The sequence below is a fragment of the Dendropsophus ebraccatus genome, chromosome 6, assembly GCF_027789765.1.
Source record: "Dendropsophus ebraccatus isolate aDenEbr1 chromosome 6, aDenEbr1.pat, whole genome shotgun sequence".
NCBI classification, from domain to species: Eukaryota; Metazoa; Chordata; class Amphibia; order Anura; family Hylidae; genus Dendropsophus; species Dendropsophus ebraccatus.
This window is the reverse complement of record NC_091459.1, coordinates 118,585,616-118,601,445: the sequence shown is the minus strand read 5'-3', so window position 1 is coordinate 118,601,445 and position 15,830 is coordinate 118,585,616. Positions and strand designations below refer to the sequence as shown.

Genomic DNA, 15,830 nt, shown 5'->3' with positions numbered 1-15,830 from the left:
AAAATGCTTTGTAAGTGATTCTGTACTGCACGCTGCAGATAGTTTCCATAGTCCGTCTGCCTGATCAGAAATTTGCATGGACACAGAACACAAGCCTGGAATTTACATGAGGAATAGACATGAAATCTGTATAAAGAAGAAATATAACAGATCATTACACAAAGGCTTCCACCCTGCAGACCAGTCACTATATCTCAGAAGAAAGATGACGATGGATACAATAAGACTTGCTCTCCGGTATGTTTTGGCATCTGTGCTGTATACTGAATGCATTGCTGGAGTCATCCTAAATCTCATCATTGTGGCGGCCAATTTCATGAAATGGAAAACATTGAAATCTCTTCCTATTAGTGATAAAATTTTGAGCTCTTTGGCAACTTCCAGAAGCTTATACCTCTTATTGAGCACCTTGTCTTGTCTTCCTTTTATGTTTGGTCTATGGCATAACAACATTCAGGTTAGGAATATAGTAGCGATAATCACAGTGTTTCTGCATTCTACCAATTTCTGGTTCGCCACCGTCCTCTGTGTCTTTTACTGTGTGAAGATTACAAGCTACAACTGGAAGTTCTTTATATTTCTGAAGACCAAGATCTCCACCCTGGTCCCATGGTTCCTTCTGGCTTCTCTGCTGATTTCCGTAGCTTCTGGTCTTCTATATGGTTTGTTTGCCTATAAAATACAGATACAGAATGTAACAATGGAAAATATGACTGTACCCAGCGCTGTGATAATTGAAAATTCTGATACTAGGATCCTGATTTTTCTCCTAACCTCATGTCCACCATTCCTAATATTTCTGGTTACAATCTTCCTGTTACTTCACTCTCTGTGGATGCACACCAGACGGATGAGGAGCTCCGGGTCCGGTTTTCGAAGACCAAACTTAGAGGCTCACTTCAATGCTGTGAAGAGTATGAGCTTCTTCTTACTGTTGCAGATCATATACTTTATCATGACATTGTATTTATCTCGTTCTGTGCCAAAAACCATAACATTTTGGATCACTTTTATTGCAATATGCAGCCCGCCATCTCTCCATTCATTATACATGATATTTTCCAACAGTGAACTAAAAAAAACATGTACCTCCCTATTCCATGCTCTGTTATGCTGCACTGAACAATAAGAATATTTTTTTTTAACTGTGATCAAGGATATAACCAATTACTTGGATGTGTTGTTTTCAGCTATAATTTAGCTTTTTACACTGACATTTCTTATATATATATATATATATATATATATATATATATATATATATATATATAGCCATTTATTGCAGTGCATATGCAGATGATTCACCCTTCTGTAGTTTTTCAGGTCCTATTGCATAGAGATACAATGATAATTAGAATAGATTATGGTATATCTGTACATACAAATATACCATCACTTTACCTAGAAATAAGATAACAACTGTATACATTACTTTCTGTCTCTACTAGTTTGACCTAACATAAATGGGAAGTCCGGTGTTGGCCAATATTTTCTAATTATAAGTCCGCTGTCCCCCACTCCGGTTTCCGATTCCCTGACCACTTTCTGGTCTTAGCAGGGACCCGGGTTGTGATGTGCAGTTATCTCCTTCCTGGCTCTTTTGAAAAAAAAAAAAAAAAAGGCATACGATGGACCTCTCTTTTAAGGGTACGTTCACACGTATCGACTCGCAGCGGAAATCTTGCTGCTAGTTTTGCAGTGAGATCCGCTACAAGTCAAGGTCCTGGCAGGACCTGTGCACATATACTCGTCTGAAAGACCGCTGCGTGTATTTAATGCAGACGTCCCCTTAACCCCTTCATCCCGTCTGGCTCCCGCTCTCTGTATACATTATCTGTCTCCCGCACGGGGTCCCAGCTTCCTGCCCTGCCGCCCAGCCAATCAGTGTGCTGCCCAGCCGCAGCCACTGATTGGCTGGGCGGCAGAGCAGAAAGCCTGGACCCCCTGCAGGAGACAGGTAATGTATACAGAGAGCGGGAGCCGGGCAGGAGCGGATGAAGGGGTTAAAGGGGCGGCTGCATTACATACTTGCAGCGGTCTTTCAGACCGCTGCAAGTATGTATGCACAGGGCCTTCCAGGACCTTGACTTGTAGCGGATCTCGCTGCAATACTCTGCGAGCTGCGAGTCAGTACGTGTGAACGTACCCTAAAGGGGGACTATCAGCAGGTTACACAAATCGAACCAGCTGATAGCTCCCTATTGTGTACGGGGTGCTGAGGGTGGAGGTATGTCTCTTACCTTCATCCTCAGAGCTGTTCCTGTGCAATTTAAATGTAGTGATCTGTCCCGTAAGGCTATTTGGAGCAGTGCCCCACCCCTATAGCGTAGATCTAATGATTATGAGCGACTGGGCTGGATCGGTGCTATAGGGCAGTGATCCAAACATCCTTACAGGACAAAGCACTACATTGAAATTGCAGGGGAATGGAAGAGAGGATGAAGGGAAGAGACATACCTTAATCCTCATCACCCCATGCGTAATAAGGAACTATCAGCAGGTTAGATTTGTCTAACCAGCTAATAGTTCACGTTTTATATCCCCCGTATAGCTAGTTGCTCTTAAAGTGTGCCCCAGTGGTGGTGGTCACTTTTGTAAATAGGCTTTCGGGTGCCCGTTCTCCCTGCTTTCCACCTCACATAACTTTACCTTATTAGATGAAGCTGCCTTGTCTCCATAGCTCACGTCTACAGTCAGAGACCCAGAGTAATGTATGTCTATGATACTGGGCCTCACGCTGGAGACTGGGGCTATGAAGATTTGGTAGGAAGCACCATCTCATAAGGTATTGTTATATACAATGTGGAGTTGGAAGAACAGTTGCTCGGTAGCCTATTTTGTTGCCAGATTTGAAATAGATTTGCATTTGATAAATGGTGCTGGATCTCATGCTGAAGATCAGGGCTATGGAGATACAGTGGGAAAATCCATTTAAAAAGGTTTAATTAAATACTGTGGGGAATATTCTGGTGCCAAATTCAAAATAGGTTTACATTTGGTACCCAGGGCTTCACAATAGTAATTTCTCAACATTGATAGTGTTGCTGGTTGTATGATTATTTCTCCTGTGTGGCTTCCCAAAGACTTGTATAATACATACGTATTGTTTTATTCTTATTATGGTTGCAAGTCCTGGCATGACATTGAGAGTGATAACTTGTACTAACAGATGACCAATTGAGTCATCAGACCCAGGATCAGGATAGTACTTGCGTCCCTTATACAGTCTTTGTTTAATTCGATCATTGGCTCTGGCTGAACTACCCCTCCCCCCATCTCCACTACAGTAGCTTTTAAAGGGGTTATCCAGTGCTACAAAAACATGGCCACTTTTGCACCACTCTTGTCTCCAGATTGGGTGAAGTTTGAAACTCCACCAAAGGAAATGGAGCTTAATTGCAAACTGGAGACAAGAGTGGGGCAAAAGGGGCTATATTTTTGTAGCGCTGGATAACCCCTATAAAGAGGGTTGTCACATACTATTACAGAATCAATGACTCTGAAAGTAATGGATGCCACATGTATATACAGGAGCAAAAACTCTGATAGCATGGGGTCCCATATAAACTATGTACAGGAGAAGGAGCTCTAATAGCATGGGGCACCATACAAACTATGTACAGGAGTAGGGGCTCTAATAGCATAGGGATTACATATACTCTGTACAGGAGTAGAGACTCAAATAAATAATTCCCTGTTCCTGTACGGTAAGCAGTGATGTTGTATACATCATCTCTTACTGGGCTGGGAGCTCTGGGAAAGTTTTCATAAGTTTAAGCCTATAATACAGCAGTGTTGCTTAAGGGGAGGGCAATAACCCCAATAAGAGGCTATAGACACCAGTTACCCCATATTAGAGGAAAAAGTACACATGATGTGAGATGGTGAAACAACCAATGAGATGTAACTGTATATAATATGTATGATATATGGTTTTAAACTGACATTCTGCATTTGGGCACAAGATGTTGCTGTTTTGCAGTACATGCAGTCATGTTAAAGGGGTACTCTGGCGCTGATAAAAAAAAAAAACAATCAATCATAAACATAGTTTTTATATTTACCATACCTCCAGAGTCTGAGTTTGAATTTCCCGCTGTTTGCAGGTCCCTGAACCACCAGTTGGTGGCTTCATTTTTTCTTTACTTCCTGGTTTATGCTTTCCCATGATGCACTTTGTCTCCTGCAATGTCTGACTCTGTAAAACTGTTAGATGTTACATCTTGTTCAGCCAAACAGAGCTAAGCAACCTGAGTCATCTGAGAAAGAAAGGCTGGCTTAACAGGGCTTAGACCCGCCTCCCTCTTGATGATGTCATTGTCACAAAATGGCTTCTACAGAGCAGCCTGGGGTCAACATTCATTAGGTAAGAATGAGTTTACTTCACTTCCTGGTGGGGAATTGAGGGGAGAAAAGAAAGGGAAGGGGGCAGATAGGTGATTGAAGCATATTACAGTTATATAACTTTGTAATGTGTTTCAATTACTGGGAAAAAGCTTTTCGCTGGAGTACCCCTTTAAGGCTGTGTTGTTGTCCAGGGAGACGAACCTCACAGTTGTAAGATGTGACCTGGGGGAAGAAGAAAGAGCATATGAGGGAAGGCTGCAGCAGCCATTTTGATGAGAGAGCTGTCAATAGCAGATGCAGACTGAGAGACCTGATGCTATCCACATGAAGTATCCTTCTTCTAGGACCCCATTATTGCTAAGGAGACCAGCTATATTAGTCTGTGACTGGATCCTGTTGAGAAGGGAGAGATTTGCCGAGACAGCATAGGAGCTGTGTCAAATCCAGTTGTTAAAAGAAACGACCGCCATCTTTGCTACAGAACTCATTCAGTAACCGTCTAAAGGAGACCCGGGTCAGTAGCGTGCACGTCAAACTTTCTGGGACAGATATTGCGCCTGTAGATAGTTTAGTCAGGGCTATTGTCTGTGACAGGCCACATTGTATTGTGTAAGGAATAGAGATCAGCGAACCGGGTTCGGGTTCGAGTCCATCCGAACCCGAACGATCGGTATTTGATTAGCGGTGGCTGCTGAACTTGGATAAAGCTCTAAGGTTGTCTGGAAAACATGGATACAACCAATGACTATATCCATGTTTTCCACATAGCCTTAGGGCTTTATCCAAGCTCAGCAGCCACCACTAATCAAATGCCGAAAGTTCAGGTTCGGATAGATTCGAGCATGCTCGAGGTTCGCTCATCTCTAGTAAGGAACATCACAGCATATTTGGTCATTTGTCTTGTTATATAGTTATTTGTGTTTTAGGGAACTGTGTAAATAGAAAAAGGAGACAGATGTGGTCAGCGCCCAGTCCCGTCAATTTATGCTTTCTCATGTCATTATGTGGTTATTTTGAGCACGAAGGTAAAGCCCCTGGATTCCGGGGTAGCCATAACTTAGAAACAACAGGATTCCTTCAGCTCAGATAAAACATTCAAGGTTTATTGGAGGTTCTTAAAAGTAACAGCCGACGCATTTCGAGTCAACTTGACTCTTAATCATGGCATCTAAGTGACATATATACAAGACAGACAAAGTGTTAGTATACAATAACAATAGAAAGGGTTAAAATACATATAAATGTGTAAGCGTCACTGTGTATGTGCATATATAGGGATACATATATTTTACAACAAGATACATGAAGGATTTTGTCCAAAATATCGCAATAAATGTACAATAGAATTTACAATGAATTTGCAAAAGAAAGCCCTGGCAAGTACTCATGGGTGCGTTTCTCGAAACATGAAAACAAATAAGGCATGTATAAATCATGAATAAATTCTAAACAAGAACATAAGAGTAAACGCGAACCCAGACCTTCTTAGGTGTATGCAGTACTTCATTGGTGTATATCGAGTGTTGTATATCTATACACATGTATATGCGCTACTTCGGGAAAAGTGTTAAGCATCTCAGTTACCTGAAAATGTAGTAAATCAAAAGGGAAAATATGCATCCTAATGGCTGCCAACAGAACTGGCTCTGCAAAAAAAGGGCAGAAAGACAGGTTTTTAGTACCATTCTATGTGGGTCAAAAAAGGAAAGAAGCAAATACAATCGGATCATATATGGTAAAGGACCAGAGTGTGTACAGTGCTAAATAGCTGCAATATAGGAGACAGGAGGAAGAAGAGTTGTTGAAGCAGATTGCATATGTTAGAGATAGCCTTATTACTGACCTCACGGAGCCATATTAGCAGAGGAGCAACGTGCGCATGGTGCCGCTGGGACAGGCGGCGTCCGTACATGTTCACGGTCCCGCCGAACTATATAGCGGCGAGACAGGAAATGCCGTGTTAGATCATATCCGCTACATGGAACGCATACTGCGTTCCACACCGGTCATGTGTTCCAGGTGGAGCGCAAACTGCGTTCCAATAATGGTAATGATTAAATAGTCATATAGTATGAAATGAACAACACAGCAAAAATTGCCAAAAGACTAATGTACAAAGGACAGATGTAAGATAACTATAAAATGGCTAGCAGAATGGACAGTATAGAAAGCAATTTGAATTATTCATGAATAATGAAAGTAAAAATCGAATGGAGAACAATATATATATGCAGGACATATAGCAACAACCAGGTCTAAGAAGTGCTGTGTAACTGGAAAAGAACATTATGCCAATGGATCAATACAGGTACATTAGATCGCTTTTAATATTTAATCCGTATGGTATACGGGTACCTAATCTAAAAATCCATTCAGCCTCTTTTTTGAGGACTTTCTTCCTCCAATTGCCACCCCTCTTGGGTTCTAATACCTTGTCAATGGCATAACATGAAAATGAATTTAAATTGCCATTGTGCACAGTACAGAAGTGCTTTGCTGCACCCGACCACTGTACTCTTCCATGTTTTATGCTACTAATGTGTTCCGAGATCCTGACTTTGAGTTTACGGATTGAGCATCCAACATATTGTAAATTACATTCATCACATTGGATAATGTAAATAATGTGGTCTGATTCACAATTTAACTTATGATTTATATTGTAGGACCTCATTCCATCGCTGGTTTGAAAGTTATGGTGTTGGGTTGTGAATCTACACATACCACACTGTGGTTTACCACAGGGGGAGAAACCAACTCCTCTAGGGGTTCTCAAACACATAGTTTGTTTTGGACTGATGTATAAACTGGGGGACAGTAGGGTACCCAAAGAGGGGCCCCTGCGGGAGATAAAATGACACCCCTCGTCCAATATACTCGCCAAGCTTTCATCCTGCCGTAGAATCCCCAAGTGTTTTTGTATGATATTCCTAATGTTCTCATATTCCTTACTGTATGGGGTGCTAAAGAAAACTCCCTTGTTATGTTTAGTATTCTTGTCATGTGCTCCATGTTGTTGACTTTTAAGAAAATCACTTCTCGGTTTTCATGCAACTATACTTTTTGCCCTTTCTAACATATGTGTGGAGTATCCTCTCTGTCTTAATCTGTTGGCTGTCTATTGGATTTGGCGGTGTGCAACCTCCGGGTCAGAACAGGCCCTCGCTGTCCTAATTAATTCGCCTACTGGTGTTGACCTGATGGTGTGTTTGGGGTGCTGGCTGGTAGCATGGAGAACCGTATTCCCAGCTGAGGGCTTTCTAAAAATCGCTGTATCCACCTGGCATGTGTCAATGTTACCTGTTAGCTCTATGTCTAAAAATGAAATTTTACGTGGGGAGATTTCATGGGTAAACCGCAGATTTAGGTCATTGTCATTGAGCATGGCAACAAAGGGTGGTATGGACGACACATCATCAACCCACACAATGAGTATGTCGTCGATGTATCGCCCATACCACCCGATGTCGCCCCCAAACCGGTTGTGATCTGAAAAAATAAGCATTTCCTCCCACCATGCCATAACCAGGTTCGCTAAAGATGGCGAGAATTTGGCCCCCATGGGCGCTCCTACAGTTTGCAAATAGAAGACTTCATCGAATGAGAAGAAATTATTGGTGAGTAAATACCTCACAACCTCCAATATGAATTCGCTTAGGTCCTCCGTATAGGAGCTATATTTATATATGTGGTGGGCTAAGGCCCTAATAGCGACATCATGTGGGATAGATGAGTATAGTGATGTCACATCACAGGTCAGCCAGGAGTAATTCTCCCCCCATCTAAAATCATCAAAAATGCGGAGAACCTCTTTACTATCTCGAATGTAACCCGGGGTTCGGAGGACCAGAGGCTGAAGGAGAGAGTCCACCCATGAGCATAGGTTTTCATTAAGGGAACCGATGCCCGCAATGATGGGCCTAAGGGGCGGGGGTGAATCCCTTTGTGCACCTTAGGTAATCCATGGAATATGGGCATAATTGGGTTGTCGGGCACCATGAACTTCGCTTCCTTCTCAGAAAAGAACCCCTCGTTAATTCCCGCATTAACAAGTGACACAAGCACTTTTTTGCATTTCTCTGTGGGGTCTGTAGCCAGAATTCTGTATGTTTGATGATCATTGAGGACTGAAAGTACACTCGCTTTGTACATATCAGAGTCCATAACGACTACTTTACCCCCCTTGTCCGCATTCTTAATAACTAAATCCTTACATTCAGTAAAGTCTTTAAGGGCCTGTCTTTGGCTCCTAGTGAGATTGAAGCCCCCAAAGTCTTTCTTGGTGACATCGTGTAGTTTGATGAGCTCTCTCTCAATCACATTCTGGAATACATCAATGCATTTTGACCTGGCTGATACTGGATAAAAAACTGGGGTTACTGGTAGTGACCCTAGCTTGGTCAATGTGTTTCGGTACTTTTTGGTTCTCTATATGTAAGTTAGTTAGGGACATCAGGGCACACTGTTCCCTAAAGTTTAAATCCGAATATTCATTTATACTAGCTACGCTAGATGCTTCCCTCTCCGTCCCCTGGCTGTCATTACCCAATAGTTTGAAATGTTTTTTGACAACCAAAGCCCTTACCATTTTGTTGACATCTAGTATTGTATTGAACACATCAAAATGCTTGCTTGGTACAAAATTTAATCCTTTTGACAATACATCCAGTTGTTCAAATGATAGTACATGTGAAGATAAATTAACAATGTTATCATAATTGCATACGTCTGGTTTAGAAAGATTTACCGGTGGGACAAGTAGGTCTGAAGGATGTATTGGCATGAGGGAGGGGTCAGAAGGGATAGCCGAAGAATCTATGTTTATATTGCTAGAGGTCATTATTTGGCTTTGGGGGGGGGCGGCCTCTCTTTTTTGTGTCTGTGTTTCCGTCCCGCCCGCCTTGCCCGTTTTTTGGCTGTTGCGTTTGATTGGGAGGATTACGTGAGGTGGAGGTGCCCGTCCTGGTTTTACTCTTGGATCTAGCTTCTGGTCTAGTATCCGAATCTGACGACTCTGCCTCAGTGGTGGAAAAAGTTACTTTTTGTGTCTCTCTCCTCTTTTTGTAATTAGAGGTTCTTCTGTTCTGTCTCATGATAGATCTCGGTGTACTGGGATTGCTGTCTTCCCTCCAACTGTATACCTTATTATGTTTGTAATCATTCTGATCCCTAGAAAATTTTGTTTCACTTTTCCAGAAGTAGCGCATATACATGTATATAGATATACAACACTCGATATACACCAATGAAGTACTGCATACACCTAAGAAGGTCTGGGTTCGCGTTTACTCTTATGTTCTTGTTTAGAATTTATTCATGATTTATACATGCCTTATTTGTTTTCATGTTTCGAGAAACGCACCCATCAGTACTTGCCAGGGCTTTCTTTTGCAAATTCATTGTAAATTCTATTGTACATTTATTGGGATATTTTGGACAAAATCCTTCATGTATCTTGTTGTAAAATATATGTATCCCCATATATGCACATACACAGTGACGCTTACACATTTATATGTATTTTAACCCTTTCTATTGTTATTGTATACTAACACTTTGTCTGTCTTGTATATATGTCACTTAGATGCCATGATTAAGAGTCAAGTTGACTCGAAACGCGTCGGCTGTTACTTTTAAGAACCTTCAATAAACCTTGAATGTTTTATCTGAGCTGAAGGAATCCTGTTGTTTCTAAACTGTGTAAATAGTTTAGCATTACTGTACATGGCTTATCCAGGTGTTGATTCAATTATTTTGGATCAATAAATACTGGACATTTTGAGTTGCATTTCCTCCTCTAATACCCTGTATGAGCTTATTTGTAGTGTTATTTATCATAAAGGTTATTGTGTGATTTTATCCCTTCCGTACGCTGAAAGATATCAATACATTTAAATAAAGCTTTCAGTATTTATGAATGTATAGCAATCTTTGTTTTGTGTTACTACACTATAGACATCTAACTGTCTTATAATATCAGTAATGCTTCATGTTTCTGTACCCCCCCCCCAGGACACCCCTTTATTTCAGAAAGTAAAGGGAAAATGACATATCTGATACCTGTTTCTTGTGCTCTTACGACATGCTTCATGCAGGTAGAGGACGCCAACCAGGGCCGTTTCTGTGGCCTCTGCCGCCTGAGGCAAACCTCAGGCGGCCTCCCCACACTAGCAACCCCCCCCACTAGCAACCCCCCCCCCCCCACACACACACACTAGCAAGCGCCCCCCCCCCCCCCAAGCCAGAGCTGCATTCCCACGTGTAACCAGAGTCTCCCCCGCCCAGACAGCATCTGATAAGATGCTGAGAGCGGGGGAGAACTCTATTGATATGTGCCGCGCTGTAATGACAGCACCACGCGCTGCTGATTAATTACAGCATCGCACATATCAGTACAGCTCTCCCCCGCTCTCAGCATCTTATCAGATGCTGTCCAGGCGGGGGAGACTCCGGTTACAGGCATTCCTCGACATGGGAATGCAGCCCTAATAGGAATACCCCCGGTGCTCCGATCCGACCGCAGCCCCTGCCGACACTCACCACAGGCTGGAGGGCAAAGGGAGATGCTGGCTGACGGCGCGGGAGCCCGGCGGGGTACAGTGGTGAGCGCTGGTGACAGGACAGGCAAGCGGCTGCAGGGCTGCTGTCTGCCGCCCCCTGCAGGAGCGCAGAATCAGGAGCGCCTCATGGCAGAAGCGGGCCTGACGCCAACACCCTCCACTGATGATGACAGCTGTTTCACGCCTACTTTTCGCACTTCCTCAGATTTGAGGTCCCATTAAATTCTATGGGAGAAAAATGCTCGACACTTGGAAATCAAAATTTGACCACTTGGAGGACACCAAGTCCACAATGAGACCTCAGGAAATAATGCCAACACCTCTGGAATGCAACTGGGACAGCAGGAGGAAACATGCCTGGGTGCATCTAACATGCGAACGCCGCATTATCACACCACTATCACAGCCTCTCAACAATAAACTCAAAACACTAAAAAACCTCTATGTAAAGTTAAAAATACATCAGGACACCTCCTTTCCTCTCCAAAAGAAACATTTTTATGCACCCCTTTAAATGACGTTGCCTATGACAACCGCAGATGGCGTAGGCAAAGAGGAAATTAAACAGCACCCGACTGTCATTGTGTGTTAGTGTGAGTGTTATATGGTCAGACACATCCTCTTTAAAATTGTCTTGTGAGTGAGCCGACCTGGCCCGGTGTTATGTCTAGTGGGTAAAGCTGTGGGGATGTTGAGGCATGCTTAGCACCACAAAAGGCAGGAAGAGGCAGTGGGGTGGCCAGAGGCAGAGAACAGTCCATAGTGGAAAGGCAGGCTAGAACAAGCAGGGCCGCATCTCTTCCCCATTGCAGGACCCTGAGCAAAGCTCCCCTATTGAGGGCTCATTCTTCCTTGGTCTGGAGATATTTTAATGTGTGTGCAAACGACAATTTGAGAGCGGTTTGTGCACTGTGCCATTCCACATTGAGTAGGGGCTCTAAAAGCAGTCCAAGCACGAGTGACCTGAAAAAGACATAAAGAGAAGCAATTAGCAAAAGGGGTGGATTAAGGGTACCATGGGCCCCAGGCTGTTCAGAAATTGTGGGCCCCCTGCTAACCATGCCCCTTCTAGCCCTACCCCCATGCAAAGATGGAGAATACATACAAACTCTGTGCACATGTTGTAATGGAGGCGGGACTGATTAAGGGTACAATGGGCCCCAGGCACTTTTTTGCACTCATCCAGCGACCCTGGCTTTATCAGACAGTAAAGCGGGGGGTACACCGACCCAAGCAGCTGGAACAGGAGGTAAACTGGATAGATGATAACGCTTCCAGTCACTTGTCCACCACCCAGGTCATCCACCCACAGTCTAGTCTCGTCACTAGCCAAGAGTCTGGACTGCAGGAATTTCACTCTGACGCTCCTTCCTCCCAACCTCGAATGACCTGAAAAAGAAAAAAAAAGAAACAACTAGCAAGCACCTCGCTATTCCTTCCCTAGCCGTGTGCTGTAAGGTGAGCCCTGAGTTACGCAGTTAGCACGGAGGTCCACTTGACCACCAAATGTGGACAAGTGCTTGTGGCCAGGAACGCTACATCTCCCTGACAGCACACTGGTTCAACGTTGTGGAGGTGGGGACTGAGTGGCACCCAGGGACGGGCGACCTGCTACCCCCAGCCAAGATTGCTGGCCATGGTCCTGTCACAATTTCTGCAACCCTTACAGACAGCTCGAAGAATCCCTCCTTGTGGTGTAGTGGTCTTCTAAAAACTTCTGGCAAGATGCAAAATTTCGAATTCAGTCCAAGCAGGAATGACCTGAAAAAGACAAACAGAAATAATTAGCTAGTTGGAAAACAATGAACTCAAGCACATCGCCTTTTAGGTGCTGCAGGCTAAGCAGCAGACCTATTAGGCCCACGTTTTGTAACTTGGGATTAAACCGTGTCTTTATTAAACTTCCTCCAGGCTGCAAGAGCTACTGCTAAAAGTGCTCACCCTTTTATAAGTCAACTGTAGGCGCTGCAAGCCTGTAGAAAGCTTACATTGACCTGAAAAAGAAATAAACAGAAACAATTAACTAGTTGAAATAAAATGGCCTGAACTTCAAAAATAACAATGTATAATCTAAAACTATTGAGGGTAGCACTCAAGTTGGGTCCATTGAATTGGTTCAGCTCGGATAGAGCGAAGAGGAGCGGGAGAAGATGGAGAGTCATCCCTCTGGTGGGGGACACTTGACTAAAACTCTACCCCTATGCCTATGAGGTGATGGCCTGCCCTGCTGCTAGTGTTCTCTCTGAATGGGTATTCAGCGCAGCTAGGGGCATTATCACGGATAAGCTCAGCAACCTGTCAACTGACAGAGCTGACGTTTATCAAAATGAACAGCCACTGGATTAACCCAGACTTTGAATCTGTAAGGGTGGAAAGCACCAAAACATGAAGTGCCATATGTGTTCTCAAGCTCTGGCAGACAATTCCAGTGTACCCCTGTCAACCCAACAAAGTGTATGAAGTACATGGTTCAGATCATTTCCTCCTTCTCAACTACCGGCTTAATGGGCCCTTAAAAAAATAAAAATAAAATAAAATTTAATGTGAAACAACAAAAGACTCCACCCAGGTATGTCCATTTCAATGTTTGGATAGTTGACCTAAAGGTACTCAAATTCGATTTATGGAAGGCTCAACCCAGGGTGGAGACAGGTAGGAGAGGATGGAGCAGAAGGGGCAGTGACTTAATCCTGTGAGCCGCAGATAACGCAATAACTTGCGTCTTTTCAAGTTACTAGACTGAACAGGACCGTGGCATGTAAACCCCCTCTACATTTTGAATTTGAGGTAACATTCCCGGCACCATGTGACTTACCGCTTCTCCACAAATTACTCCTTGTGTGGTTTGTTCTGATTAACTTGGATACAGTTCCCAGTGGCGAATTAAATGTACCCTGGGCCCCAGGCTGTCCACCCAACCTGCCCCCCCCCCCCCCCCCGGGTCAATCCGCCCACATTATACTCCGCTACTGCCCCCCCCCCCCCCCCCCACGCTGTCCCCGATAAACACTGCCTGCCTCCCCTCCCTGCTGGCCCCAATGAACATAATGTTTGGTCCCTTGCTGCTTCCAGTAAGCATTGTCTACCCCACCTCCACTGCCCCCAATAAACATACTGCCACCTGGTTTCAGGAGAGGAGGGAGCTGATCTTATAGGGGAGGTCACAGCAGCACAGAGGATGTCAGGAGTGGAGGGTGCTAATCTTATAGGGGAGGTCACAGCAGCACAGAGGAGGTCAGGAGAGGAGGGTGCTAATCCTATAGGAGAGGTCAAAGCAGCACAGAGGATGTCAGGAGAGGAGGGTGCTGATCTATAAGAGAGGTCCCAGCAGCACAGAGGATGTCAGGAGAGGAGGGTGCTGATCTATAGGAGAGGTCCCAGCAGCACAGAGGATGTCAGGAGAGGAGGGTGCTGATCTATAGGAGAGGTCCCAGCAGCACAGAGGATGTCAGGAGAGGAGGGCGCTGATCTAATAGGGGAGGGTCACAGCAGCACAGAGGATGTCAGGAGAGGAGGGGGCTGATCTTATAGGGGAGGGTCACAGCAGCACAGATGATGTCAAGAGAGGAGGGGGCTGATCTTATAGGGGAGGTCGCAGCGTCCCAACAGCACAGAGGATATCAGTAGAGGAGGGTGCTAATCCTATAGGAGATGGTCCCCCTCTCCCCCCCTTATAGATGGTCACCCTCTTCCCTCCTTATAGATGGTTCCCCTCTTCCCCCCTTATAGATGGTCCCCCTCTTCCCCCCCTTATAGATGGTCCCCCTCTTCCCCCTTATAGATGGTCCCCCTCTTCCCCCCCTTATAGATGGTCCCCCTCTTCCCCCCCTTATAGATGGTCCCCCTCTTCCCCCCCTTATATCCTTATTGATGGTCCCCCTCTTCCCCCCTCTTATAGATGGTCCCCCTCTTTCCCCCCTCTTATAGATGGTCCCCCTCTTCCCCCCCCTTATAGATGGTCCCCCTCTTTCCCCCCTCTTATAGATGGCCCCCCTCTTCCCCCCCTCTTATGGTCCCCCTCTTTCCCCCCCTTATAGATGGTCCCCCTCCTCCCCCCCTTATAGATGGTCCCCCTCTCCCCCCCCCCTTATAGATGGTCCCCCTCTCCCCCACCTCTTATAGATGGTCCCCCCTCTTTCCCCCCCCCTTATAGATGGTCCCCCTCTTTCCCCCCCCCCTCTTATAGATGGTCTCCCTCTTTCCCGCCCCTCTTATAGATGGTCCCCCTCTTTCCCCCCCTTATAGATGGTCCCGTCCTATCCCCCGGCAGCGCGCATCACAGAGCTCCCCGTGCGCCGGAAGTCACAGCCATAGGTGCACAGGGAGCTCTCTGATGCGCGCGCTGCCGGGGGATAGGACGGGACACCTCTGGTAGCTGCGCAACAGCCGGGGGACAGTAAGAGAAGGACTCTTGTGACCGCAAGCAAAACAATGCTTGCGGTCACAAGAGCCTGCAGTGTCGAGGGGGGGCCGGGCCACAGCGGCATTATAATGTGGGCAGTGTGGCATGGGCCCCCCGGAGCCTCGGGCCCCGGGCGGCCGCCCAAACCGCCCACATTATAATCCGCCATTGACAGTACCCACAGTAATTTTCTCCCCCCCTTCCTTTGAAATTTCTGCATGTAATCTGCCACATGTGAATTCCCCCTTAGCCCAACCCTGGCATACACTATATCACTAGCCTGGCCCTATCACAAACCATATCACTAGCCCGGCCCTGTCACACACCATATCACTAGCCCGGCCCTGTCACACACCATATCACTTTGCGAGTTCTATAGTGTACACGGTGTAACAATATTTATTGCGGTTTTGTTTCGTTATTTATTGTTTGCAGAGCGCTATGTACTGCACTGCGACAATTTGTTGCAAACAGCAGTTAAAGGGAACCTGTCACCCCCCGTGCCGGGGTGACAGGCTCCC

The 15,830-nt window shown here is 45.2% G+C and overlaps 1 protein-coding gene across 1 annotated transcript; it reads left to right on the top strand.

Annotated features, from left to right (window-relative positions):
• Window positions 1-205: 205 nt before the first annotated feature.
• Window positions 206-4,114, top strand: LOC138795266 (taste receptor type 2 member 39-like). Its single transcript, XM_069974258.1, has 2 exons — window positions 206-914; window positions 4,107-4,114. The coding sequence occupies exons 1-2, from the start codon at window positions 206-208 to the stop codon at window positions 4,112-4,114; spliced, it is 717 nt and encodes a 238-aa protein (XP_069830359.1).
• Window positions 4,115-15,830: the final 11,716 nt, after the last annotated feature.

Excerpts from the sequence above, each read along its gene's own strand:
- LOC138795266 (XM_069974258.1), top strand. The coding sequence starts at position 206 with ATGACGATGGATACAATAAGACTTGCTCTCCGGTATGTTTTGGCATCT.